Source organism: Callorhinus ursinus, unplaced genomic scaffold, assembly GCF_003265705.2.
Source record: "Callorhinus ursinus isolate GAN/ISIS: 27379988/994484 unplaced genomic scaffold, GSC_fseal_2.0 scaffold24, whole genome shotgun sequence".
In the NCBI taxonomy this organism is placed as follows: Eukaryota; Metazoa; Chordata; class Mammalia; order Carnivora; family Otariidae; genus Callorhinus; species Callorhinus ursinus.
Window position 1 is genome coordinate 14,317,809 of NW_027397086.1, and position 27,122 is coordinate 14,344,930.

Sequence of the window (27,122 nt, forward strand, 5' to 3'; positions counted from 1 at the left end):
ACTGGCTGTACCAGCTTGCATTCCCACCAACAGTGTAAGAGGGTTCCCCTTTCTCCACATCTTCGCCAAAACTTGTTTCCTGTCTTGTTAATTTTAGTAAGGTGGTATCTCATTGTGGTTTTGATTTGTATTTCCCTGATGGCTAGTGATGTTGAACATTTTCTCATGTGTCTGTTAGCCATTTGTATGTCTTCTTTGGAGAAGTGTCTGTTCATGTCTTCTGCCCACTTCTTGACTAGATTATTTGTTTTTTGGGGTGTTGAGTTTAAGCAGTTCTTTATAGATCTTGGACACCAGACCTTTATCCATAATGTCATCTGCAAATATCTTCCCCTATTCTGTGAGTTGCCTCTTAGTTTTGTTGACTGTTTCCTTTGCTGTTGGGCACAATTTTTGAGCTCTGCTTGCCACTGAGCCCCTGGAACCTCCTGGCTTTCAGACTCTTTTGAGTCTCATTTTCCAGCCTTCCCTCACAGATAGAAACCTATGGGCCATGCTCCCCAAAATGCTTGCAATGAGTTCTCTCTGTGCCAAATTCTGTTGCTGTCACTTGCAACCTACGATCCTGGCACATATATTTAACCATGGTCCATGAGTGTTTTCTTTGGGAAGTCTTCCTTGAAGTCTCAAATAGAGGGCTTATTCATGATATTGCTATGGAAGACTTAGGATGTGTTTGCTTTCATGCTGTGGTCAGGCATCACAAAGGCTGGGTACTTGTCCCCTCCTCTGAGATCACCAAGTGCCAGGGATCGCTTCTATGTTAGCCAGAGCATATCAGAAAGGTCTGGGTTTATGACTGTCTCCCCAGAGTTTGCACTGTCTCCAACAACAGTGCAGTGTTTCATTCACCTCTGGGCCTCTGGGGCCCAGCACGGTGCCTGATGCTGAATAAGTGTGTACTGAACTGAATTGACTTGCTTTTCGGGATTCCTTACAAAACAGTCTCAGCCTTAAATCCAAAACTGCTTTGCAAACTAACCCAAATGGTGTTGTGTTTGGGAAAGCAAAGAGAAAAAATGGTTGGGGAAAAAAATTGCAATGGATGTGTGTTTTGATTCAATGAAACATTCTTTTGCTGTTGGCCTACTTAAAAAAAAAAAAAAATCACATTCTAGCAGTAGCCATGACCCACCAAGGGCTTTGGTGACTGGATGGAAAGATTTCATCTAGGCGTGCTTGTAAAAATCCCAGTGAAAGGGATTCCCATTCCCTCCCTCTCTCTACACCCTCCTCTCTTCCCACAAGAAGCCTTAATGGACCCTCTGTGCAACCCTGACATGATGGAAACTGCAAAGGGATGGAATTTCCACACTGGAAAGAAAATAGAAGAATGTTATTCCTCTTGCTCCAGCCCTGGAACTGGGAAACCACCCCCCAGGTGGGAGAAGGGGCTGTGTGAGGAAAGGAAGTAGAACAGGAGAAGAAGGGGCAGCAGGGGTTGAGATGATGGAATGCCAGGCCTCCAGATGTTTGTGCCTTGCAGATGCATCAGCCATGGCTTGGTCCACACATCTGGGAGCTAATCATCACCACGGCTCCCATCTGGAGAGCACTTTACAGGTCATGGAGTCCTCCCACTGATGTCTCTACTCAGATTCCCACAGCAAAGTGGGCAGAGCAGATATCATTAGCCCCATTTGACCAATGAGGCTCCTGAAGTTGTCACATGCCTTTTCTTTAGGCTATGATAACAAGAGCAATGACAGTGATAATGTAGCCAACACTTAGAAAGCACTCTCTGTGGGACAGGTACTGGTCCATTGCATTTTGCCTCTGTAGCATTGGTCATTGAATCTACATGGCATTTCTCCAAGATGGGTGTTTTTACCCCCACTTTACAGACAAGGGGAGCGAGTTGCACAAGGGACTAGCAACATTCCTAAGATCATACAGAAAGCAAGTGGCGGAGTCAGGATTCAAACCCAGGCAGTTTGCCTCCCAGATTGGTGTCCTCCACCATCATGTCTTGCCTGCCCACCTGCCTGCCTGTCAAGGCTGGGAAGGGAAACAGGTCTGACTCCTAATTTCACTTCCCTGCTTGTAGCATTATGTGAAGATCAAAGCATGGTTCTGGTAGGAGACGTTCATTCACTCAGACATGTGCTGGGTCACTACAGCATGTCTGGCACTGGGTCGGACAGTGGGGATACAGTTGAGGGAAAGTGGTTTCCCCATCCCATTCCAGTTGGTTGTAAGTGATGTGAGCCTGGTGACCATTCTGTCTCCAGCTCCTAATGGCCCATTCTGGACACTCTTCATCCATATGTGTTGAATGAGTAAATCGTCCCTGCTCTCTAGCAATTAGTTGACAGTCCAAAACAGACCTACCGATGGATGGGTCTACATTCATTTTTATTGCATCTTATGTAATTGTAATTACATATTATATATGTTACAGAGTGTTGAGAGCTACAGTGTGGTCTGGACATGGAATGGATGAGCGTGAATGTGGGAGGTTTTCCGGCACTGGTGGTAGCTCAGCAAACCTGAAACAGAGAGGTATTATAGGCGGAGGACCATCAGATAAGGCTGGACAGGTAAGCAGCGACCTGTGCTGAAAAGTTGCGCATTATTGTACAGGACAGACATCTGTAAACTTTTTTCTTTAAAGGGTCAGAGAGTACATGTTTTAGGCTTTGTGGGCCACATGGTCTCTATCACAACTATTCCTTTCTGGTATAGAAATGCTATGGAAATGAATGGGCATAGCTCTATTCCAGTAAAGTTTTATTTTCAAAAATAGATGGTAGGCTGGATTTGGCCTGTAGGCTATAGTTTGCCAATTCTTGTTGTAGGGTGTTGGGTGACATTGATGCAGTACAATCAGATTAGGTCTCCCTCCTTCCTTCATAAGTACTTTTTGAGTACCTACCGTGCGCCATGTATAGTAGCAATTTCTTCATTCTTGTTGCTTATATTGCAGAGGGGCAGAAGGAATCCATTACAGCAGCATGACCAGTGCTGTGATGGATGGAAACAAACGGGGTCATGAGGTCACAGAGACTCAAATTTGGGAAGGCTGGCCACATACCGCACTATTCCAAGGAAGTAATATCTGAACTCTGGCACAAAGGTTGAGTAAGAGTGAATTAAGTAAAAAAAACGGCTCTAGATAAATAAAGCCTGGGGAGTGACAGAGGACTTGGTTTCAGGTCTCACACTTTAGGTCTTTAATCCGTTTTGAATTTATTTTTGTGTGTGGTGTAAGAAAGAGGTCTAGTTTCATTCTTTTGCATGTCACTGCCCTGTTTCCCCAACACCATTTGTTGGAGAGACATTCTTTTTCCAATTGGATATTCTTTCCTGCTTTGTCAAAGACTAATTGACCATATAATTGTGGATTCATATCTGGGTTTTCTCTTCTATTTCATTGATCTATATTTTTGTGCAAGTACCATACTGTTTTGATTACTGCAGCTTTGTAATATAACTTGAAGTCTGGAATTGTGATGCCTCCAGGTTTCTTTTTCTTTTTTTTTTTTTTAAGATCTTTAAGATATCTTTTTTTTTAAGATTTATTTATTTGAGTGAGAGAGAAAGAAAGAGCATGAGCGGGGGGAAGGGGCAAAGGGAGAGGGAGAAGCAGACTCCCCTCTGAGCAGGGAGCCCAATGTGGGGCTCAATCCCAGGACCCTGAGCTCATGACCAGAGCTGAAGGCAGATGCTTAACCAACTGAGTCACCCAGGCACCCCTGTTTTTCTTTTTCAGGTTTGCTTTGGCTATTCAGGGTCTTTTGTGGTGAAACCAGATTTTTAACTGACCTAGACAGGGTATGGTTGAGACGTCAGATGTCTGGATAAAGTTGATCACACAGTGAAGTCTAAGCCTGGGGGTGTGTTAAATCATCAGCTCTCTGAACTAAGTGGTAACTAGCAACCCTCTCCTTCAGAACCCAAAGGTGTCAAGAGAGAAAGGGCAGGTCAACCCAGGATACCACCTCATTTTTCTCGCTGCCAGTTGGAGGTTGAGACTGTAAAACCATCCTACTCTGAGGCAGAGGACTTTGGCAATCCCTCACATCTGAGCCTATGAAGGCCGTGAGACCCATCTTCACATGAAACTCACTAAACCTCTGGGGTTGGTGGGCTAAAGTCTTGGTTTTACAAACCCCTTTCCCTGGTCTCAGATGTCCTTGTGTTTGCCCAATTTCCCACCTGACATCAAACTTTTAACATAGCTTTCTACTCAGTCAGCCAAACTCTCACCCAGATCTGACTCTATTTTAAACACAAGCAATTGAGATGTACTAAGTGTTGGAATTACTGATTATTATTTTTTTAATAAAGCTTTCTTATCTCTAAGCACTTGCCCATCATAGAAGCCTTAGCAATTGGAAGTCTTTGAGACACCTTCTTTCATGAATAAATGAAAAAGATTGGTAATTGACGTATGATTTTTGCGTTAGCAGGCATTATCAAAGTGCTGAAAAATTTTGTTCTTTTAATCGGTTTAGTTACAGCCTGGGGTTTATATCAGTAATTGGATTAGCATGTGTTTTCTTGTGAGTAGAAGTTGATTCAGGCTCTGTTCAAATTTATTCATATCTTCCTTAAACAATCACAGACCTGCTGTGAGCCTGGGATACAGGTTGAATGGGAAACAGCTTCTTTGTGTTTTTGAGGAATGGAAGAAATAAATGGACAATTAGTGTAGTATGGTTAAGACAGTTTTGGAAGCAATAGGGGCTGGTGGGGACCCACAAGACTACTAGGCTTATTAGCTGAATTTGGATTAGGCTTTATGGAGCATCATTAGACCGTTATATTCAGGGTGTTCAGAATCAGATTGCCTGGGTTCAAATTCAGATTTCATCCCTGACTAGTCATCATGACCTTGGGGAAGTTATTTACAATTTCTTACCTCGATTTCCTCATTTATAAAATGATAATACTGATCTACTTCCGTGGGTTATTTTATATATATTAAATAAGTGATTGCATGTAAAGTACTTAATTTCATGTCAGGCACATAGTGAGCCTGCAGTCAATCTAAGCTATAATAATAATTATTAATACACTGATCAGCTAAGCTGAGACATAAAGAATGAGTAGGAGTAAGCTATGCATAGTTAAGGGAGGGTATTCTAGGTAAAGGGCAGAGCCTGACTCCAAAGCTGGGAACTAAGAAAACATGGCGTGCTAAAGTAACTGAAGGGAGTTCAGTTTGGCGAGAGCATAAAGTGAGTGGTGGGTAAGTGATGGGAGGGGTGGAAGCAAAAGACAAGTCTGGCAAGGCAGGCAGAATCTACAGTGAAGGGTTTAAGCAAGCTAAAACTTTGACCAGCTGTATTCCCAAGAATTCAGCCTGTTGACGAATTTCAGGCTCTGAAGACAACTTAAATTTACAGGAGAATGGAGTCCCAACCACTGATGTAACCACAACATGAGTTATAGGAAAGCTACACATGTTTGAGATGAAAACATTTGGCAGGTAGCTTTGCGGAAATATTTTTAAAAGATCAACACAGAAAAATGTATAATAACCAAAAGCCATTCTCCTAGCAGAGGAAAAATATCAAGGTTTGGGTTAGGTCTCAGATGGTACACTAAATGTCTGGGAACTAAATTCTCTCTTTGGGTCCTTGGGTAGAGGTTTTGAGGTTGGAAGTTGTGCCTCCCTGGCCTGTGCTGGTAGAGAAGGTGTGTGTGTGTGTGTGTGTGTGTGCGCGCGCGTGCACATGCACACGTGGGTGTACACAGATGAATGGATGGATAGATGAGTTATATTTATTTCTCAGGGATTATAGAAAATAGGGTGTCTGGTCACTTCCCTTCCCACATGTGGTGTGTGTTACCTTAATGTGCTTTTAATCCTGGAAATGAATGTGTTCCGTATGGCACAGGGTATCAAGAATGAGCTGTTCCTTTTCAATGCAAAGCCCAGACAGGCTCCTGGCAGGAGCCATAGGAAAGGATACCCGCTCCTAGACAAACTTTTGCAAAAGGATGCCACTTGGTGCTTCCTCATATATTTGAAGGAGAAAGAGGAAATGAGGGAGATAATATAGTCCTAAAGTCAGGTGGACATGAGTTTTTCTCAGCCAACTATCCTTCCTTCTTTTTTCTAAAGTCCTACTGGTTCTTCAAGGCTCATCTCAAGTGCTACCTCCTCCAAGAAGCCCCCTAGATTCTTCTCCAGCCTGTCTCTTGTGATTGAGCTGTAGTTGCTTACAGTAGTAACATGCTTGATAAGACACCCTCTTTTGGCTACTTTCCCATTCTTTTTTTTTTTTAAGATTTTATTTATTTATTTGACAGAGAGAGACACAGCGAGAGAGGGAACACAAGCAGGGGGAGTGAGAGAGGGAGAAGCAGGCTTCCTGCAGAGCGGGGAGCCTGATAGGGGGCTCAATCCCAGGACCCTGGGATCATGATCTGAGCCGAAGGTGGACGCTTAACGACTAAGCTACCCAGGCACCCTGGCTACCTTCCCATTCTTGTTTCACTTCCCATCTTCTCTACTGGTGGTTACTGGGATCATTGTCCAGATAAACTACTTGTACTTGAGTCCTTGATTCAAGATTTGCTTCTAAAGGAACCCAAAGAAAGATACACATTTACTGAGTTTTTGGCAGTTTGTTATCTACATAACTCCCTGGTATCAGCCAACACCTTTCTTCCCCAATGTGGTTTCTCAGTTATCCTTAGCCCCAGTTCAGATCCCAGTAGCCTGAACACTTGCTTTCTCCAAACAAGCCATGTCCTATTTTACCCCCTAGGTCTTTGCACATTCTGTTATCTGTGCCTGCAGCATTTACCATTTTCCCTCTGGGATGATTTCCCCCATTTACAGCACTGCTCTCTAATGAGCTGATTTCTTGCCTCTGGCTCTAGTCGGCTGATAAACTCTGAGGGCCATAACAGTGGTGGTCTTGACCAGCAACCTTATAAATGCTCAGTCTAATGCAGTGTACATAGTAATGCTCAATAAAACAATTATTCAACATTTAATTGGATACATGATTACATTTAAAAGTTAGTAAATGTATTTAGTGAAGTATTAAGTAGTGAGTATATGGAAGGAGCTATTTGTACAATAATCTCAGCAAGTTGACACCCAGTCGTTCTCCAGGGGACTTGGTCACCATCTCTGTATCTTCTGGGAAGAGTTCTGCTTGGGCCACAGGTTAAAGAAGGAAATGAAAGCATTCAGCCAGGCAGGTAGCCCAGGCTCGAATATGCATGGTGCAGCCTTAAAGCAATATGGGAGTAAGAAATCCCCCACTCCCAGGAGTGGACAATGGCCAGGCTGCACCTCAAGGAGAGGGGAAACAGAGCATCTCAAAAACTGAGGGCCTTGACTACCTCCAGACCCCTCTTCATTTTATCTCTGGGCATAGAGCCCAGGCTTTCAAGAACCCACAGATGACTGCCTCCCTTCAAGACCCAGGTAGCAGCAGGGCAAGTTAGTCAACAATGCTACTTTGTCCTCTACTTGGGTTCTGGGCTAGTGACAAGTCCAAGTTCTGACTGAGCCGCTGACAATTTCCTCATCTGTAAAATAAACTAGATTAGGTTAGTTGTGTTTACATCAGGTTCTTTGGAACCCCAAAGCTCTAGGGAGTTGTTGCTGGGGTGATCCTGGGCTAGTTAGAGAAGATAGGCATGGGCTTCTTTGATTAAAGAAGCTCTTTTGACTTGTTGGCATTTCATATAATATTGCACTTGGCCAAAATGTTTGAGAATCTTTGACCTGATTACATCTTAGCCAGTCTCCCAAGGATATGAGGCAAGAGAAGGAAAGGCAGATCAAAACAGAATAGATGGCGGCATAGGTGCATTACTGTGACATGGAGGCCCCTTGGGTAAAGCAGATTAAAAACTGTTCTAGCTCTGTTTGGGGTAGGATGTGTTTCCCAAGACAATGAGCTCCATTCTTTTGGCTGCTTTTCTACCCTCTTCTCCATGACATTTCTTGCAGTCTATCCCATTATTCAGTTTGAGACTAGCTCATTTCATCATCTTCTTGGTCATTATTATGCCCAGTGCCCAAATGAGGAATCCTGAGGTTCAGCACTGAAGTGGCTTCTCCGTGGTCAGAAAGTACTATAAAGCAGAACAGCAGAGCTGGAGCCCAGGGCTCCTGACTGCCCAATCTCCCACAATACCCTGCTCCCCCTCCCCACCCATTGTATAGTCAAGCTTTGTTGTGCTTTAAAGAATCATTGCTAATTTGGGGGAAAATGTGGATGTCAGTGTATGCTGCTGAAATGAAGTGGGGTCTTACTCCATTTCAGAAGGATATTCTAGAAAAATGTCTTCCTTCTAGGGGAGCATTTTTGCCAGTGAATCTTTATAAAAACTTTGGTATTGACATAATAAACCTACAGAAAACTATGTATGCTTATTATAAGTACTTGATGAATTTCATAAACTCAGACATGTGTAACCAGCACTCAAATCAAGAAGCAGCACATTGCTAGGCTCCCAGAAGCCCCCTTTCTTTTCCCATCCAGTGACTACCCTTTTTACATCTCTGAAGGATCCCACAGGTTAAAGGGGGCTATCCTGACTTCTAAGGGCACTGAAGTTTTTCTCCTCCTCCTCCGTCTCCTCATCTTCCTTCTTCTCCTCTTTATTATTATTGTTGTTGTTGTTGTTGTTAATTTATGTATTTATTTTTTGCTCTTTACATTTGGTTTTTTTCCAGTCTCTTTATTTTTTAATTTTTTAAAAATTTATTTATTTGAGAGAGAGAGAGAGAGAACCAGCAGGGTGAGGGGCAGAGGCAGAGGGAGAGAGAGAGAATCCACAAACAGACTCCCTCTTGAGTGGGGAGCCCGATGTGGGGCTTGATCTCAAGACCCTAAGATCTTGACCTGAGCTGAAACCAAGAGTTGGCTGCTTAACCAACTGAGCCATTAAGGCGCCCCTCTGTCTCTTTCTAAAAAATAATTTAATGAGTGAGGCTTGGATGGCTATGTATTTCCCCCTTAGGACTGCCTTTGCAGTATCCCAAACAATGAATCATGGAACACTACATCAAAAACTAATGATGTACTGTATGGTGACTAACGTAACATAATAAAAAAAATTATTTGGGTGAAATTCACATAACAAAATTAAGGACTTTATTTTTTTTAAGATTTTATTTATTTATTTGAGAGAGAACAAGAGTGAGAGAGAGAGGGAGAATGAGCAGGGAGAGCAGCAGAGGGAGATGGAGAGGCAGACTGCCTGTTGAGCAGGAAGCCCAGTGCGGGGCTCGATCCCAGGACACTGACATGACCTGAGCTGAAGGCAGACGCTTAACTGACTGAGCCATCCAGGCACCCAAAATTAACAACTTTAAAATGAACATTTGGCCATTCTGACTGGTGTGGCTGGGTGATAGACATTGGGGAGGGTATGTGCTATGGTGAGCGCTGTGAATTGTGCAAGACTGTTGAATCACAGATCTGTACTTCTGAAACAAATAATACAACATATGTTAAGAAAAAAGAAAAAGAAGAAGATAGCAGGAGGGGAAGAATGAAGGGGAGTAAGTCAGAGAGGGAGACGAACCATGAGAGACGATGGACTCTGAAAAACAAACTGAGGGTTCTAGAGGGGAGGCGGGTAGGGGGATGGGTTAGCCTGGTGATGGGTATTAAAGAGGGCACATTCTGCATGGAGCACTGGGTGTTATGCACAAACAATGAATCATGGAACACTACATCAAAAACTAATGATGTAATATATGGTGATTAACATAACAATAAAAAATTAAAATTAAAAAAATGAACATTTGGTGGAATTGAATATATTCACAACCTTGGGAGACCACCTCCTTTATCTAGTTCCAAACATTTCCATCACACCAAAGTAAAACCCTTTACCTAGTAAACATCTTCTCCCCATTTGACCCTCCTCCAGCCCCTGGCAACCATCAATCTGTGTCTTTCTACATGAATTTATCTATTCTGATATTTCATATAAGTGGAATCATATGATATGTAACCTTTTGGTTAGTGGCTTTGAACACAATATTTTGGAGGCTTATCGACTTTGCAGCACACATTAATATTGCATTCTTTTTTATGACTGAATAATGTCCTTTTGTTTGCTTATCCTTTCATTCGTTGGATGGATATTTGGGCTATTTCACCTTTTGTCTATTATGAATAGTGCAGCTACAAATGTGTGTACATATACTGGTTTGAGTATCCATTTTTAATTATTTTGGGCATATATATTGGAGTGGAATTTTGGGATCATATGGCAATTCTACGTTTAACTTTTTGAGGAACCAACAAATAGTTTTCCACAGTGGCTGTACCATTTTATGTGCCCACCAGCAATGTACTGGGGTTCTAATTTCTCCACATCGTCACCAACGCTTATTATTTTCCATTGTTTTATTATATCCATCCTTTGTCTTTAATCTTTGGAGAAATGTCTATTCAAGTTATTTTTTTCCATTTTCAATTGGGTTCTTTGTCTTTTTGTAATAGTTCTTTATATATTCTTTATAAATGATTTAGAAATATTTTCTCCAATTTCTTGAGAGTGTCCTTTGAGGCACTAAAGTTTTTAATTTTGATGAAGTCTAATTTATTTTTTCATCTGTTGTTTGTGCTTTGGTGCTACATCTAAGAATCTGTCACCAAATCCAAGGTCATTAAGATGTTCGCCTATGTGTTCTTGTAAGAATTTTATGCTTTTAGCTTTCATATCTAGGTCATTGATCCATTTTGAGTCAATTTGTGTATATGGTATGAGGTAGGGGTCTAATTTCATTCTTTTTCATTCTTTTGCAGTTGCCCCAGCACCATTAATTGTGCTTTGCTTATTTTTGTACTTCATAAAATGGAAATCCCGGAGAATGTAGTTTTTGTGTCTTCTTTTGCTTGACATCATTTTTGTGGGATTTATTTGTATTATTGCATAAAGTTGTAGATCATTTGTTCTTATAGCTGTATAGAATTTCATTGCATTAACATATACTGCTTATTTGCTCATCATACTGTTGATGGGCATTTGGTGAGTTTCCAAGTTTGGGGTGTCATTAGTAGTGCTACTCTAAACATTCTGGAAGTTGCTTTTGGTGAATATATGTATGCATTTCTTTTGGGTGTACTCTTAGAAGTGGAATTGCTGGGTCTTAGGGCATTATCTTTGGCATTAGATACTGTCATAGCTTCTTCTTAATCAGGAAAATACTAGGAATCCTTTTTAATGCCTCTCTTTATGAATAGATACTCTACCTATCTTTATTGAATATGGGAAGTAAGGAAGTGGAAAAGGTAGATATGCAGAAATTGAGTGAACTAGAAATAAACTTAACATTTTCCTACTAAGTGCTTTAACTGCCAGCCCAGATTCCCCCCAACTGTGGACCGTGCTCCTTCATTCTACAAACCAACACTGATCCTTTCCAAAGATGGCATAAATTATGCTCTCAAAAGCAGCAGCTCTACAAGTGAACTAGAATACTTAATTCTAGCTTAAATACTCTCTTCCTCTTACTTCAGATAAACTCTACCTTTATGTCCAGAACTTTTGAGACTATCCGTCACAGAATCACTAACTGTAAGAAATGGAAAGGTCCTTAGTTCATACTATCATTTTGCAAATGGGAAGTCTGAGGACCAGAGAAAAGAAATTTGCTCTAGCTAGTGTCAGTACTGGAACAAACCTTTTCCCATTTGTATTATGATAGGAAGAAAGGACAACATAAGAAATAAAAATGTGGGTTTAGGAATCTGACACGCCTGGGCCAAAGTCCTGGCTCTACTACTTGTTCACTGTGTATTTGTGCAAATTAATCCCATTTCTATGGATCCCTATTCTCATCCATAAAATGGATTTAAAGATATGTGTTTACAGCATTGCTGTTAGGATTAAATTAAAGAATGGATAAAGGTGATTTCTCACTAAATGGAACTTTCTTTAAAGATTATTATATAGGCTGTCTTCTCCACCCTAACTGGTCAGGAGAGGATAGGGTAGCTAGAGAAGTGCACATAACTTGTTCTCCTCATAGGATTGAGACAAGTTCAGTGTCATTCCAAGAAACAGGACTCTAGTAGTCCTGGATGGAAACTTCTGGGGAAAAAATGAGCACTTAACACCAGTCATGGTACAAACTGGTAACTTGTTCAAGGGGATCCAGATAGTACAAAGATGATGATGTCTCTCATCAAGTTAGACAAGAGGCATCCTGGTCAAGGAGAGAGTACCGACCAGGGAGGCAGAAGAGGGGGCTCTGTGTCTTGCATGAGCTGTAGCCCTAGAGAATCTTCTCCCCCACCCAATCTTCAATTTACATTTGACAAATAAAGAAACTCTACTAAACACAGAGAAGCAACTAGAACATTTATACTGCCACTGTCCCTTTCATTTCCATGATAGGAAGGCATAGATGAGGAAACAAGTTCAGAGAGATGAGATGACATTCCCAAGGTCATATTACACTTTCCCCTATAGCCCGGATGGATGCATTATACAAACCTTTCTCAACCCATCCTTGCAATCACTACCAATCTGTGTTAAGTTGAAACAATTTCCATCCCTGGAGTATTTAAATAATACTGCTTTTAGCCCAAATAGACCTAAGATAATCATCAGAAGAGAGAATCAGTGTAATGTAGTGTTTACACCTCAACAAGATTGGGACTTGACTTTTGGGGCCATCACCATGAAAATTCACTTAAACTCTGAGCCTGAGGTTCTCTCATCTGTGCAAATGGGACTAATGATCCCTAGATCACCGTACTTTTGTGAGAAATAAAAGAGAAGCTAATCTATTTCTTTGTCTTAAAGAAAGGCACCCCTTCCCCACTTCTGCTCTTGTGGTTAACCTTTTAAAGTACAAGCTAGAGAGAAGAATTATATTGATTTTAATTTTTCATTGGTCTTTACTATGGACCTGTTCAGTCTCTTGGGCTTGTAACTGAGAATGATCATTTCATAGAGATGGAAGCAGGTTGAATACACTGCAAAACTTCAGTCTTGGTGATGTGGAAGTGGTGCATATTTTTTTTTCCACATAAATACTGGGGAGCTGGGCTGGGTGTACCACTTTCCCTCCCTTTCTGCAAAGTGCAGCCTACCATGGGAACCATATTTAGTCAAGGATGGGGTGGAAAAGTGGGGAGGGCAAAAGAGTCAACAAGCAACATGTACTGAGACCTACTATATAGCAGCCCCCTGCAGAGTGCTTTACTTAAATTATGATACTTTTTTCTGAGGACAGCCTGTTTAAGACAGAAATGATGAATCCCATCTACAGACAAGGCTACTGAGCAGGTAGAGAACTGTCCAAGACAGCACCGCATATAAATAGTCATGACTCCAGATCCCATCCCCAAACCCTTTTCCAAAGCCTTCCACTTTGATCTTGCAACCTCACCACAACAAACCACTGAGGGGTCATCAGGAATATTATTTGAATTTCCAAACTGATCACATGGCTTTAGGTTTTTATACTTTCCTGATGGCTGACCCTAGAAAATCGCTAGATTTCCCAGTCCCACATATTTCTTTATTTAAAAAGAAGTCAAATAGGAGCTCTACTTTATGGTCAACTCTTCTGTAAGCCTGAAAGGGTAAGCTCTAGAACGTGGGTGACAAATATAAATAGATGTAAATGTTGAATGTCTCTGCATGTTTTGAAGTGAGAAGGGAGTCATTTTCCCATTTGACAGATTAAGCAACTAAAGCCCAGTGAACTTTCTCCATTACTGTGTACATGTGTGTGTGTTACGGTTAGAGGAGGAAGTGAGAAGACACTAGAACTAATATCTTCTATCTACCAAGAGAAATCTCTGCCCCATGGCTTTGTCTCTGCAGACAAAACCAAGGAGTCCAAAAAACTATATGAAGACTTTTTCTCTCTTCTCTCTTTGGGAAATATTTGCCTCTTTTCATGAAACTATTCTTTAAATCTTGTTTCAGTCTTCACAGTGAATTGAAAAGCACTGAGTAAAATGTTCTCTTTAATCACCATTTCTCTTTGGAAATAACCATTTATCTGGCAGCATTTAGCAATAATTTCAATTTTATCTTTGGTGCCCCCCCCTCCTGTCTCTCAGTGGATTCTGTTTGTAGAGAGTCCAGAAAATCTACCATGGGTAGTTCTTGACTTCCCTACATACCCTTTCCTATAATTCACCTGGATGTCCCCAAACTGCCCTTTTGTTCAGATTCAAAATGCTGACGTACCGGCAGATCAGTACATATTTTGACCTGTGTCACAGTGGTACTGCCAGCCAAGAGCTCAGTGTTTGGTGAGCTCTTTACTCCGTGGCCATGCCTCTGCCAAGTGCTTGAATGCTTTGGTATATCTTGGTTTTATTCTCTTAAAAAATAAGGAGATCTCAGAAAAATTCGTGTATTATGAATAGCCGTCCTGAGCAACCCGTCTCGTCATCATCATAACAAGAGTTAATATACTCTGTGTCTGCTGCAGTTCTAAAACATTACATAGTTATCTCATTTAATTCTATCTTCAACAACATCATGAGGTGGGTCCCTTTATTATTTCCATTTTACAGATGGGAAAACTAAATCTTAAAGCAATTGAATAAACTTCCCAAAGATCACATGGCTACTAAGTGGTGATATGATGAAAAATGAGAGGCAGATCAAAAACAGCAAAACTTCAGCCTCAGCTGCAGGTTCATTGGATGAACTAGATGACTAAGCATTCAATTATCAAGAAAAAAATGAAAATAAAGAATAGGCTGGAAGTACATCGTTGAAGATAGCATCCAAAAGGCCGGATAGAGCTGGTACTGATACTTGTTTCAGTTTCCCGAAAACTGAACTTTTTTTTTAACATGTAAGAATATTTTTAACATAATAAAAAAATGAAGATAATAACTAAAAAAAAGAATATTTTTTCAGTTTTTGTATATGCAAAATATAGATGTTTTTCAGGGGCTATTTGTGTAGAAGATTGGGCGTATATTAAATTCAACCTCATGCTACCATAGATCTTCTCATTTGAGGCCATGGGGTTCCGTTGCATATGAGTGTGTCCATAGGAGAGTCCTTTAGATTTCCCCGACAGACAGAAACCACACTGCTACATATTGAAGCATACAAGCTATTATATATTTTCATAATATAGAATTTTAAGGTATAGTAATCAACAGTGGCAAAATATTTCTGTCTTTGACATCATTTTTTGTGTGTGTGTGTGTGAGATCCAACCTGTAATTGAGACCAGAGAAAACAGTATGGAAAAACAAATCCACAAGAACAAGATAAAAATATCACGAACAGCAAAATATGTCTGAGTATTTAAAACCGTATAGAAAAAATAAATTAGATGAACAATTGTGTAAATATAAATTAAAAAAGATGACATTCTTAATAAATAAAGTTTACTATTTACAATTTTATATATTGCTGAAAGACTTAACTTAGATCCATAAAAACACATAAACAGGAAAAAAAATAAAACCCAAAATAGGAGCAGCAAATTTATGCGCGTGAGGTACAGAAAAAGGATTGGAATTGTGTTTTGTTTTTGGTGTTTAGATTTTTTTCTTTTTTTTTTTTTTTTATAGTAGTAGGCCAGTAGAATTCTCATGAGAACAGATTGTAAGCACTTCAATGGAGAGTCATTTTTTGGTTGTTTCCAGAAGGTGCCAAACAGATTTCAACATCATAATAATTAGAAATACCCATAATAATTATAACAATAATAAAAAGGTATAATATGATACATAAATATGGAAGAGCAGTTTGTAATATGAATACATTTTCTCTAGACGAGATCACAGTTTTATTTTGTAAATATTACATTTAAGTATATATATACACACATATATGTACAACTATATATACATGTGCATATATATGTAAATTTATATTTATATATAATATCTTTATATAGATAGATATCTGCGGACAGGTTATTGATTATAGAGACCCAAGAAAGCAACTCAAGAATTGTTCAAAATTCTCCTCACTGACTGCTGGTGTATTAGTTTAAGAAGCCCCGAGTTGTTTGCACTCAGAATGCCATATCTTGTTTTAATGGAACACTTAATGTGGAATTTTAAGTCTGAGAAGGAGAAGAGATTTTAGTGACTCCCTTCCTCTGTGAAGTTGGAAATGGCCCATAAGTCTTGAATAGACCACACAGTAAACTGACTTTTTCACTGGAAGATGTAATTGGCTTTTAATAAAATTCTAGAACTGGTAAAGGCCAGAATAGGGGGAGAAAAATCCAGTTTGCCTATGAGTGAAATATTCCCAAATACAAGCCTCTCTCTTAAGGTGGATAATAAAATCCAGGAGCTCCAGCTTTATTCCTTGAAATATCTGATGAGCACTCCCTGTCTTGTGTAGATGGCCACTGGGCCCGTGCATTCTTGAAAAAGTAACCCATGGACTTTGTGTCTCTCACAGATTGCCACAGCCCCTTTAGAACCTCAGGGCCTCACCATCCCCTGCCATCCCACTGTGAGGTAGGTAAGTAATATCATCCCCATTTTGCAGCTGGAGAAACTGAGGCAAATGGAGAAGCTCTTTGTTGACTTGTTCAAGATCACTAGCCAACTACAGCCTGGCGTCAAGAATTCCAGGTTCTTTCTTTAGAGACATAACTCCTCTCCTGGCTATCATTACAGTTCTTTTAAAGATCAATTGGTAGGAATTTGGCAAAACTTGAATAAGTTAAAAAGAACAGGCTTTTATTCCTTTGCTACTTAGTTTTTATGTTTGCTGTTTTGCTTGGTTTGTTTTTGTGTCGTTTCTCAAAAACCAGGGGAATTACCTGTCTGGTCGTGTAGCAGCTTTTTAGGAAAGTGGACTGTGCAGTGTGATTCTAAGTGCAGTCTTTAGAAAGCCCAGTGCTCTACTGGTAAATACAAACATTTTATAAAGTGAAAAGCACAACACACTATGTCCCCTTAATATCAGGTAAAACCAATTTCAAGCCCTCCCCACTCCCTACTAACACCGATTGCCACCAAACATATAGACAAAATGCTCCCCCAACAACAACAAATCAAGGGGAAAGATGCCTTATTTCCTGGACCCTATCACAATGTACAGAAAATAACAGCATTATAAAATCCCGCTTTATGTCTCCTTCTAGGGAAATTTTTATGCTTGTGTCTACCTACTCAGCCTGTAGAATAAATAGTTCCCTTTAGCAAGCACAAAAATAGTTTTGTTTTTTTTTTTAATTCTTAGTTTTAATCATGCATTTTTATTTCCTTTTCATCTCTTTGTCTTCTATCAATCTCTATCTGTACAGCTTTGTTACCATCAATTTCTCCTTTTTATTTTCCCATTTGAAGTAGTTCCAGAAAACACACGCACACACACACACACACACACACACGCGCGCCACAAAAACCTCAAACTGTTAACTTGGATTTATGGTTTTCTTTCTTCCTTTCCTCCTTCCTTTTTCTTTCTTTCTTTCTTTTTCTTTTTAAAACACAGGTAAGACCTATAACAAATTGACAGTTACAACCAAGTCAAATTGAACCTGGAAGGGAGGTAGCTGAAATCTGTCTCAAAGAATTATTTTCAACAAATAGCATGTAAGCATGGGCCAAGGTGGAAAAAAGACCAAGAGAACTGTCTAGGCAGTAACTCAACATGCTGAAGCCAGGAGTAGCAGCCGATACCCTCCATCTTCAAAGCCCTGCTATTTATGACCATTGATCGCTCCCTTTCTTAACACCCTAATTCAGCCACCAAAATGGGACTTGCCAGGGCCTGTCTTCCCTTAAGAGGTGGTTGGCACAGAATATGGGGGTAATACAAGTCCTCTGGGCATGCAGTTAGGGTTGTGGCTCGGAACGGCTCCCCAAAACAGGGTTTGGAGAACTGTCTTCCTCATCTTTTCTTTCTTGCTGCCAACAGGCTAATACTTCTTCAGACCCAGAACCCCCAACTGCTTTAGGGCCCCTGAGCTGCTGATAGACAACAGGGCTTCACATCTGCCTCCTTGTGAGTACTCCATGATCCTAAACAGGAGATAATCGAAGGGATACGACAATGAGTTTATTCCCAGAAAGAAAATGAAGCCAGAAATCAGTGCATTGCATGAATAGAATGGAGTCTCTTTCACTAAGTTTTGAGAAGGGCCTTCCATGTGGGCATGAGGCTGGCCATCCGTCAAGTAGCCTGTCTTGCCTAATATCCTTGGCAAATATGAATTTATGAGTAACAGGTTTAAATGACGGTCAGGAGGAGACTGGGTGGCTCCTTGCTTGACTCAATCTGTGGGTCTGAAGATAGAAGTCAGCCTCTAGGAAGCTTTGCTCAGCTGGAGAGTGTGAGCACAGACTGGGTGAGGGTGAAGGCAGAAAGGATGAGAGTCAACTGAAGGGAAGCTGGTGAGGTTTTTCTGTGGTTCCTGCAACCCCAGTATCAGTGATGGCGTCTTTGGGTCTCCAAGGCCTTTTGCACTACTGATTGGTATGACAGAGCAACTGGGAGGGCCCACACGGTTACCTTTCTTAGTTCATATCTTGTCAGCTAACCACACACGTTGGTAACTCAGCTAGGGCAAGAGAGGGCTTTACTAGCTGGCAAGAGTTCTAAGGTACTGGAAGGAGTACAAAATGGGATCAGTTCTTCCATTTTTATGATTATTTTGCTAAGGATTGGCCCTGGTAACTATAGAAAGTGCTCTGGATAGAAATGAGATATGAGTGTGTAAAAGAAGGAAACATAAAGGACTTGAGCCTGTCCTTACCCATGGTGGCAGCTTCTCCATTTTGGAACCTAATCTCAGGGTTTGGAATATGGTACGAGCCACAAAAATCTAAGCTCTGCATCCTAATTTGTGGGCACCTGTGCAAAAAGCACTTTGGTATGTTGGCTTCTCAAGTGTTCTTGGTCGGCAGGTAATCGCTGTTGGGAGTAAGGTAGTAAGAAGGTTCCTGAAGTTATTTTTGGTCCCCATAGGGAAAAAGGACTATGACTGATGAACAGCGCTTGCCTCAGGTGCAGGAATGAGGAGGGTCAGCATGTATGCCTGGGGTCTCCCATTCCTATGCTAGGCTTTGTTTTTGTTGGTTGTTTTCACTAGATTTGAGATGACTTGATTTATAGCAGTCTTTATATGATACCCTCCCATTGCTTCACTGTCTCAGTCCAGGTCTCAGAAATTATGTCCAGCTTGACCATTCTCTCTACCTCATTCTGTGTTAATTTCTTCCCATATTAATTCAAAAGGAGTGGACAAGTAACTGGTGGGACACAGGCAAAGAGGAGCCCAATGAGGTAGGGCCTTCCACGTGCGTTGGACTACCTTCCTCTTAAGTTTTGGAGGCTAAACATGGGAAAGAGGGAAGGATTCACCAACCACAGGTCTGGATGGGAGTCCTGGTAGATGGAAGATGATGTGGAAAACATGATGACCATGTTGGGTTGTTGGGGACTGAGTCTGTGAACTCTCGGGCTTCTCTCTGATGGCCCTCAAGAACATAGTTTAGATGGATCATGCCCAAGATGATTCTCTGTCCTAGAATTATAGCTGCTCAGGGCCACAGCAAAGTCCTCAGCACCAAAGCCTGACCTAGCCTGGAGGGCCAGAAAAGCTTGGATGAGGCTAATAACTCAAGAGTCCCCACTATCCTGGCAGTCTCTGGATGGCCCCAACATCACAGACATTTAACACTGGTCCACTTGATTACAAAATCTAACACTGGCTCAGACATTCTGGACTCTCAGTGAGGGTTTCAGCATCTCCAGTCCCTCTACTCCCTTCCAGGATGAGAAGCCCACCCATGGGGGATTTAACTTCTCACCATGTAGGCCAATGAGGAATTTTCTCTTGCAGAAGGGCTAAGAAGTGAGGAGCTGTGGAAAAATGTGGGTCACTTTTAAGGCAGACTGTTTGGTTGTGTGGGGTTTTTCCTAACCTAGTCCTACCATCTTGGGGGTACTCAATGTATAGGATAGAGCAGCAGGAAAAGTAGCAGCGAATGTGGTCCCAAGGCAAGATTTGGGGAATGGGTGGGTTCTGGAGGGATATTATGGCCTCAAGCAGGGGGCTGTTATAATACCTTGACACTGCAACCCTATGCCATTTCCAGCTTAGCCGCAAACCCTGGAGGTGGGGTAAAATCCCCCATGGCAGCAGAAGAATTTGGGGGCTTTGCGTACCTTGGATTCTTTACCTCGTCCTGGGTCCTACTTCCTTAGAAGGTAGGTGATCAGAGACCATTCACTTCTAATCCCAAAGGACTGCACGACTGTGCATGCCCTACATGTTCCAAGCCTCAGAGTGCAAGCTATCTTGACATCTCAACACTTGGCCTTGGCAGTTTCTGCAACTCTCTTTCTCCCAAGGACAGTATTGGCTAGGAGCTTGGGAAAGGAAAGACTGAGTGTGTTCCAGTTTCTCTCTGCTCAGTCTCCCAAACTGTCCTCACGCAGATGTTTGTTTGGGTGTGTATGCATGCATGTGTACTAACCACATATGTGCACACTCCTAAATATAGAACATGTTTCTTGTTGTGGTTGTGTGACAAATGAGAATTTTAGGCTCTGGGACTGCACACTCATCTTTGCAATCCATCTAAGACTTTGGGATGGGATTCCATTCCATCATCCAGCGTGGTGAGACTTGGCTCATGCGCCCCTACTGTAAGTCCTTCCTGGGTGAAATTAAAGGCAGATCGGTTGGGTGCTAAGGATCCCTGGTGTGGGGAGGCCATTCCGTTGAGCAGCTGACTGTGAAATCAATACCAAAGGGATGCGAGTCCTGGTGCTGGGAATTCTTTGTCAACTCCTTGTCCTTCCTTAGCCATGGCTGTATCCCCGGAGGTCCTTACGGCTGTGTTCTTGGGCCTGGGGGTCCCGACAAGCACAGTCACCTTGTAGGTCACAGGACATAGGGAAGGGGGTGACCTGCAGAGAGAGAGAAAGAAGAGGTGAGCCAGGTGGTTGGGTCTGATGCAGTAATTTTCAGAGAAGCAGTGCTGAGCAGGAGGACAATGACTGGATTGGGGGGTGGGTGTCGGCAGCAGATTCAAGTTTAAGTCCTTCCTCTGCTTCTTGCTAGCCATGTCATAACTTTTATCACAATCATTAGAATAGCAACTTTCATTTTTGAGGGCATTTATGATGGGTCAGGCTACTCTGTAAGATAAGTACTAGGACAATCACCCTTTTACAGACAGGGAAACTGAGGCTCTCTGAAAGGGGCAGGCATTTGCCCAAAGTAACAGATGACGGACATGGTATTTAAAATAGGCAAGCTACTTCTGAGCCTCAGGTGCCCAGCTGTACAACTGGTATCTACCAGCCCCACCTTGCCCTGGGAACTCTAACGGCTGAAGGAAATCATGGGTGAAAAGTGTAATGTACTGTACCAGAGCTGGTTGATAAGACTGGCACAATGGAATACTTAACTTATAGGGCCGTTGTGGTGGTCAAGTGAAAGAAAGTACATGAAAGTATCTTTTTTTTTAAACTTCTTTTTTTAAGATTTTATTTATTTATTTGAGAGAGAGAGAATGAGAGATAGAGAGCATGAGAGGGAAGAGGGTCAGAGGGAGAAGCAGACTCCCCGCTGAGCGGGGAGCCCGATGTGGGACTCGATCCCGGGACTCCAGGATCATGACCTGAGCCGAAGGCAGCCGCCCAACCAACTGAGCCACCCAGGCGCGTTATCTTTTAAGACAGACATATGCTGGGAATTTTGATTTGGGGAGGCAAGGATGAAAACAACAAGAGCATGTCCCAGCAAGCTCAGACCACTTTCCAGGGGGCCTGAGCTCTTGGTGGGGGACATTTCACACAGAGATTTTGCATAAGGTTTGGTTTGAAGGCTCTCAGGAGCAGATTTTGAATAAGAAAGGGTGAGAGGTATACAATGTGGTTATCCACATATATTATGAAAGCTGGGAAAAATTTTTAAACATGTTTTAAGTGGGGGAGGGGCGCCTGGGTGGCTCAGTCGTTTGAGCATCTGACTCTTGATTCCTGCGCAGGTCATGATCTCAGGATCCAGCCCCGAGCTGGGTGTGGGTCTGTTTGAGATTCTCCCTCTGCCTCTCCCCCGTCTCAAGCATATGCATTCTCTCTAAGGAAAACAATCGTGGGGGAGAAGCCTGAATTTTGGTCCCCGTCCATCCCTTCATACGCTCTGTGACCTTGAGCTGGCTTTCCTTTCTAGAAACTGAGAGAAAGAGCAAATGTCTTCTTCATTCAGCAGATGATCTTTCCAAAGAGCACAGTGCAGTCCCTGCTTGAGCCCCAGCCTGAGCTAACGCAAGTGGATTTCAGATTGCACCTCATTGCATCATGATATTTGCGTATAACTTTTCCCAGAGGGTCCCCATCTGCGCAGATGGATTTAATGACCTCATTCGCCTCCTGCCTAGGCAGGGTCTCCAAGTGCTCACACCGTCTCAGAGAACATCTTTGTCCTCCTAGCTTGTGGACTCATTCTCTGTATCAAACTCTTCTCTCTGCCTCCTGGCCTCCTGTCCTTCCTTTACTCCCTCCCTCTCAACCTCTCTCCCTCCCGCAATTTTGCAACGATTTAAAAAGGAAGATTGAAGTATAAGCCCCAGCTCTCTCACCTACTCCTGTGACCTTGAGCATGTGAGGACTTCTGTGAGCCTCAGTTAATTCATTCATTAAATGGGAATAATGAAAGCATATACCTCCTGAGGTTGTGATGAAGGATAAGGGAATAGACGAAAACCATGTAATGCACAGTTCTTGGCATATGCTCCGCACATAGGTCAATCAAATGACAGATATCTATCTCCTCATCTCTCTCCCTCAGTGAGGCAGGAACCACGTCAGTCTTATTCATTCTCGTTTTCTCAGGGCCTGAGCCATCGAATGGAATGAATGTCTGTTCATTTCTCCATCTCTTACTGACCCTTTCATTATATTCATGACTAGCACAACTCCGTCTTTCTTTTCAACTTAAATTCATAAGGCGTTCCCAAGAACGGGAAGCATTCTCACAGACTGTCCTGCTTACAACTACTTTACTTCCTGGTCATCCCGCCTTTGTGGAGGCTGTGCCTTCTAATCTAGAGTATTCTTCTACAACCTCCATATCTCTAAGAGAAGCAGAGAATGTTAGAATTGGAAGAGACAGAGAGGGAAATCTCCAAGGGGGGGCTCCGATGGCAGAGCCAAGTCCAAAGTTAATAACTGAGGTCAAGTGGGGAGAGTACCATTGTGGGAGCCAGGAGGCCTGGACTGGCATCCTTGCTTGACTCATAGTCACTAAACACTTTTGGGAAAATCTCTTCACTGTCCTGACCCTTCGTTTCTACATCTATAAAAGGGTGATTTTTAAAAACACTGTATTTCGTATGGTTGTGAAGATCAAACAAGAATACCCAGAAGCCCCAGCACGTGGTCTAACACTCAGGAGATGCTTGATGCTGAATACATATGTGCTGAATCAAATTTCCCACCAGCTCACATTTCACCATCTGTCATACCTTTGCTGCCTGTCGTCCCTCTCTCCTACCTCCCTGACTTCGGCAGCTTCTTTGTCCTCAACTCAACCCATTCCTTTATCTGTTCTCTTCTCCTGCCCACATTCTAACATTAAAATGATCCAGCTACCTCTAACGTCCTGTGCACAATTCTCTCCATCTCTGTGACCCATTAGAGGTAATTTCACATCTGATTTAGTGCTCATGCTTTCTGCTGCACCTCACATAGGCGAAAATTGAACAGACTTCTTAGAATAAGACCCAGAGTCCTTAACCATGAGATCAAGGCCTTGCATGATTTGATCACACACACTTCTTGGACCTCTCCTGGTCCCCTTCTCCTCACTTTCTGTGGCTTGTTTACTTCTTGGTTCCTCAAATACTCCAAGTGTTTTCCTACTTTTTTTTTTTTTTGCCCATAATCAAAACTTTTTTGAAAAACTGACACCAAAATAGATCACTGTTGTACACCTTACAAAAGTAAAACATAATTCTTTGGTAGATTAACTGGAATTACTGAACTGATAAGGCTTTCTGTGATAGAACACCCATTCAGGAGTTTGTGTGGATCATTAATGTTGCTTTCTTCTACATGAACACTCTTCTGTGAGTCTGGCCTTTCCTTTGTTGGCTGGCACAACACTGTTGAACAGCCTACACAGAGAACCACCACCTGAGCAAGTCTCCAGCCATTAATGTTCCTCTGCCCTCACTCCTCTTTCCTGGCTGGCTTTTCTTCCACTCTTTAGGTCTCATCTCAGGTGTCACCTCCTCCCTCATTGGTCTGACCAGAGATGGTACCATCACCTGTGTTCCATATCACAGCATCCTATGTAAGCCCTTCTTGTGCTGAAATGCTCTGAACTTGTATGCCAGCTCAGTCTGGGCAGGGAGCCTGTCTGTTGTTGACCTAGGTCTTTATATATCACATAACAGGCCCTCAGTGGACTCATGAATGGAGGAACAAATGAATGCATGAATATATACCCAGATCGAAGGCAGGGAGCCTCTGCTCTTGCCCTCACTTACTACGTGACTATGTACAGGTTACTTCCTTTCTCTGGGCTTCAGTTTCCTTACCTGTACATTAAGATTCAATTTTAATGGTCTCTACCTTCCCATCTGTCTGAAAAGCCTTCTCAGTCTGAGAAAAAAAGCAGAAGGCCAAAGCCCTGGCCAGAAAGGATGTAGGAATTTAGACTTTCTCCCACAAACCCTGTCTTGCACCATTCCCCTTTCTGCCATCCCCAGGTCCTTCAGCTTCTCCAAAGTCATCAGCTGGGAGGGCTCCACCACCAGTTAGCTTCTCTGGCCAGTTTGGCCACCGTGGCTAAGTGGGTGTGGTATGACCATTTTCTTCCTTCCCCAAGTCAACCACGGCAATTTCAACATTTTCCCAGAGAAACATGTCTGGAAACTGAGGGAAGGAACCCTGATCAGAATACAACAAAGTCTAGAAGGTTTGGTCTCAGGAGGCAGATCTGGAGCCTTCCTATCTTCACTGCGTTCTTGTGCATGCAGCTGCATCTACTGAGCCCTTGCTAGGAATTTAGGAGGCAGACAAGCCTGGGTTCAGGTGTGGGCTCCACATAGGCACTGCTTGACTTTTGGCAAGTCCTTGGCACCCTGGGGACTTCATCTTAACCATCTGTAAGGCAAGGGTCCTCGGAAAGACCTCACCAGATTCTGGTGAGGAGTCAATGAAGTAATGTCTCCAAACCAGCTCACGGAGATCCTAGTGCAGAGGAGATGTACAGCATCTTGTTTCCTCCGCCTCCCTGCCTCTGGTGTCTTAGCGAACTGCCTGTTCAGAGCCAGCCCTGGGGTCTCCTTTTGTCACAAGCTTCCTCCCTATTCAGGGGCCTACAAGTGGGAAAAGAAGGGTAGAGACTAGCAGCTCTAGCCACTTCCCAGGTGTTCCTCGGTCTGACTTGGAAGAGGCAGGTGCACAGCAGTGAACACCACTTTAACACACACACACACATACACACACATACACTTCCTGAGGGCCTTCCACGTGCCGGGTAATTCCTACCTCCTGGCTAGTCCACTCTGCACAACCCTGTGAGGCTACTGTTGTTAGCAACCCATCTTGCAGATGAGAAAATAGAGGTTTCAGAACATTTAGAACAAAGCAAACTTGCCCCGGGCCTCATTACCCATCAGTAACTAGATGACATAGGATTCGAAAGTCCACTCCAAACACCGAGAGCTTTTCAGCCAGCAAGAATAAGAAGGCTCCTCCTTCACAACCTGGCCAGGCTGACTGCTTTCTTTTTTTTTTTTAACAGCCAATAGCCTTTTATCCCTTTATTATGTGCCTGGCTGAATTAACCCAGTGTGCATTATCTCACTCACTCTTCCCAGCAACCCTAATAAGGTAGCTATTGTTACTAGCCCCATTTTACATCTTAAGAGGAAACTAAGATGCACAGAGATAAGTCACTTGGCTGGCAGGTGGCCTGCGATCTGCATCCTTGTTTGTAACCACGCCTTGGTACTGAGCCCCCCGCCCCAGGAGGCAGGCAGAGCAGGAGTCAAGGTCCCCTTTTGAAAGAGGAAGAAACTGAGACACCGAAAAAAGGGCCACATCCTGGTAAAGTCAGCTCTGAGCCCAATTCCCAGATTCCCTGATTCCCCAAGCAGCTTCCTACCTTCTCCCACAGATGGCCTCCCAAGAAAACCTACCACCCACAGCACAAATGCTGTGGTGGCCAGTTTACATTTGGGATTCTCGGCACCGTGTGGCTAGGCTACCCCATAAATGGCTTGGCCACCCACTCTAGGATTCTGTCAATAAGCCCAGGTCAATGACTAAAGGCCAGGATTCTCTCCTTTTTTTCCTCTGGGCTGGAGATGGTGCTCAGGCACAGGGGTTTCTCCTCTGGGTGAGTTGCCCAGGATAACACCTCCATCTGTGTATGTGTGAGAGAGCTGCTCAGGAATGCAGCCCAGGCAAATGCACCACAAGGCCCTGGCTGCAGGTCCTCTGACGCTGGCAGGGGCGGTATTCTGACTCAGACTCAACAGGGAGGTCACAAGCAGAGTGTGCAGTGTGGGGAGCAAGACACATCCTATGCCAAATGTCAGAAAGCCTTCCCTGTCCACCCGCCCACTGTGGGAGCTTGGGCAAGTCACTTAACCACTCTTGAGTCCCAAGGACTTCATCGTGTTGATCGAAAGATTTAATGAGATCCAGTAGACCAAGGTGTGATGTCAAGTACAAGGACTCCCTGTGAGCTCCTTGGAGGTAGGGTAGATACATGCCTGGCACAGGGCATGGAAGAGTCCATGAATACAGAGGCCTGTATTCCAATTTAAATGTGGAAACAGTGCTCATGTGGAGGGTAAGGTGGAGAAAAGGGAATGAGATTTGGGTTTGATTCCTTGCCCTGTTGGTGACTTAGTGTATGTCCTTAGGCAAATTACTTTCCTTTGGGGGGGCTTCAGTTTCTCTGTAAAACGGAGATAATACCAGTCCTGCCCATTGAAAGTATTTTAGGTAAAGTATAAAATTCATGTACAGCACTTAGCATGGTACATGGCATGTAATATATGCTCAGTAAATGGTGATGGGTGATGAGGGTGACAGTGAGATCAGTGATGTTGGTGTTGATGGTGGTCATGATGTTGACAGTGGTTATGAGGATGACAATTTGGGGGGATAGAAGGGTCTGATCCCTTTGTAGGATCAAACTGAGTGTCTAATTCAGCCACATGAAAAAGTCAAAGCTACACCTCAAA

General features: G+C 42.8%; 1 protein-coding gene across 1 annotated transcript in view; it reads right to left on the reverse strand.

Moving 5' to 3' along the window:
* Positions 1 to 15,308: 15,308 nt before the first annotated feature.
* The window catches only part of PAPPA (pappalysin 1), a 237,966-nt gene continuing 226,152 nt past the window's right edge, over positions 15,309 to 27,122 (reverse strand). Inside the window, exon 23 of the mRNA XM_025888575.2 lies at positions 15,309 to 20,817. Coding sequence (XP_025744360.1) covers positions 20,710 to 20,817 — 108 coding nt within the window. The 3' untranslated portion in view covers positions 15,309 to 20,709. The remainder of the gene's footprint in view (positions 20,818 to 27,122) is intronic.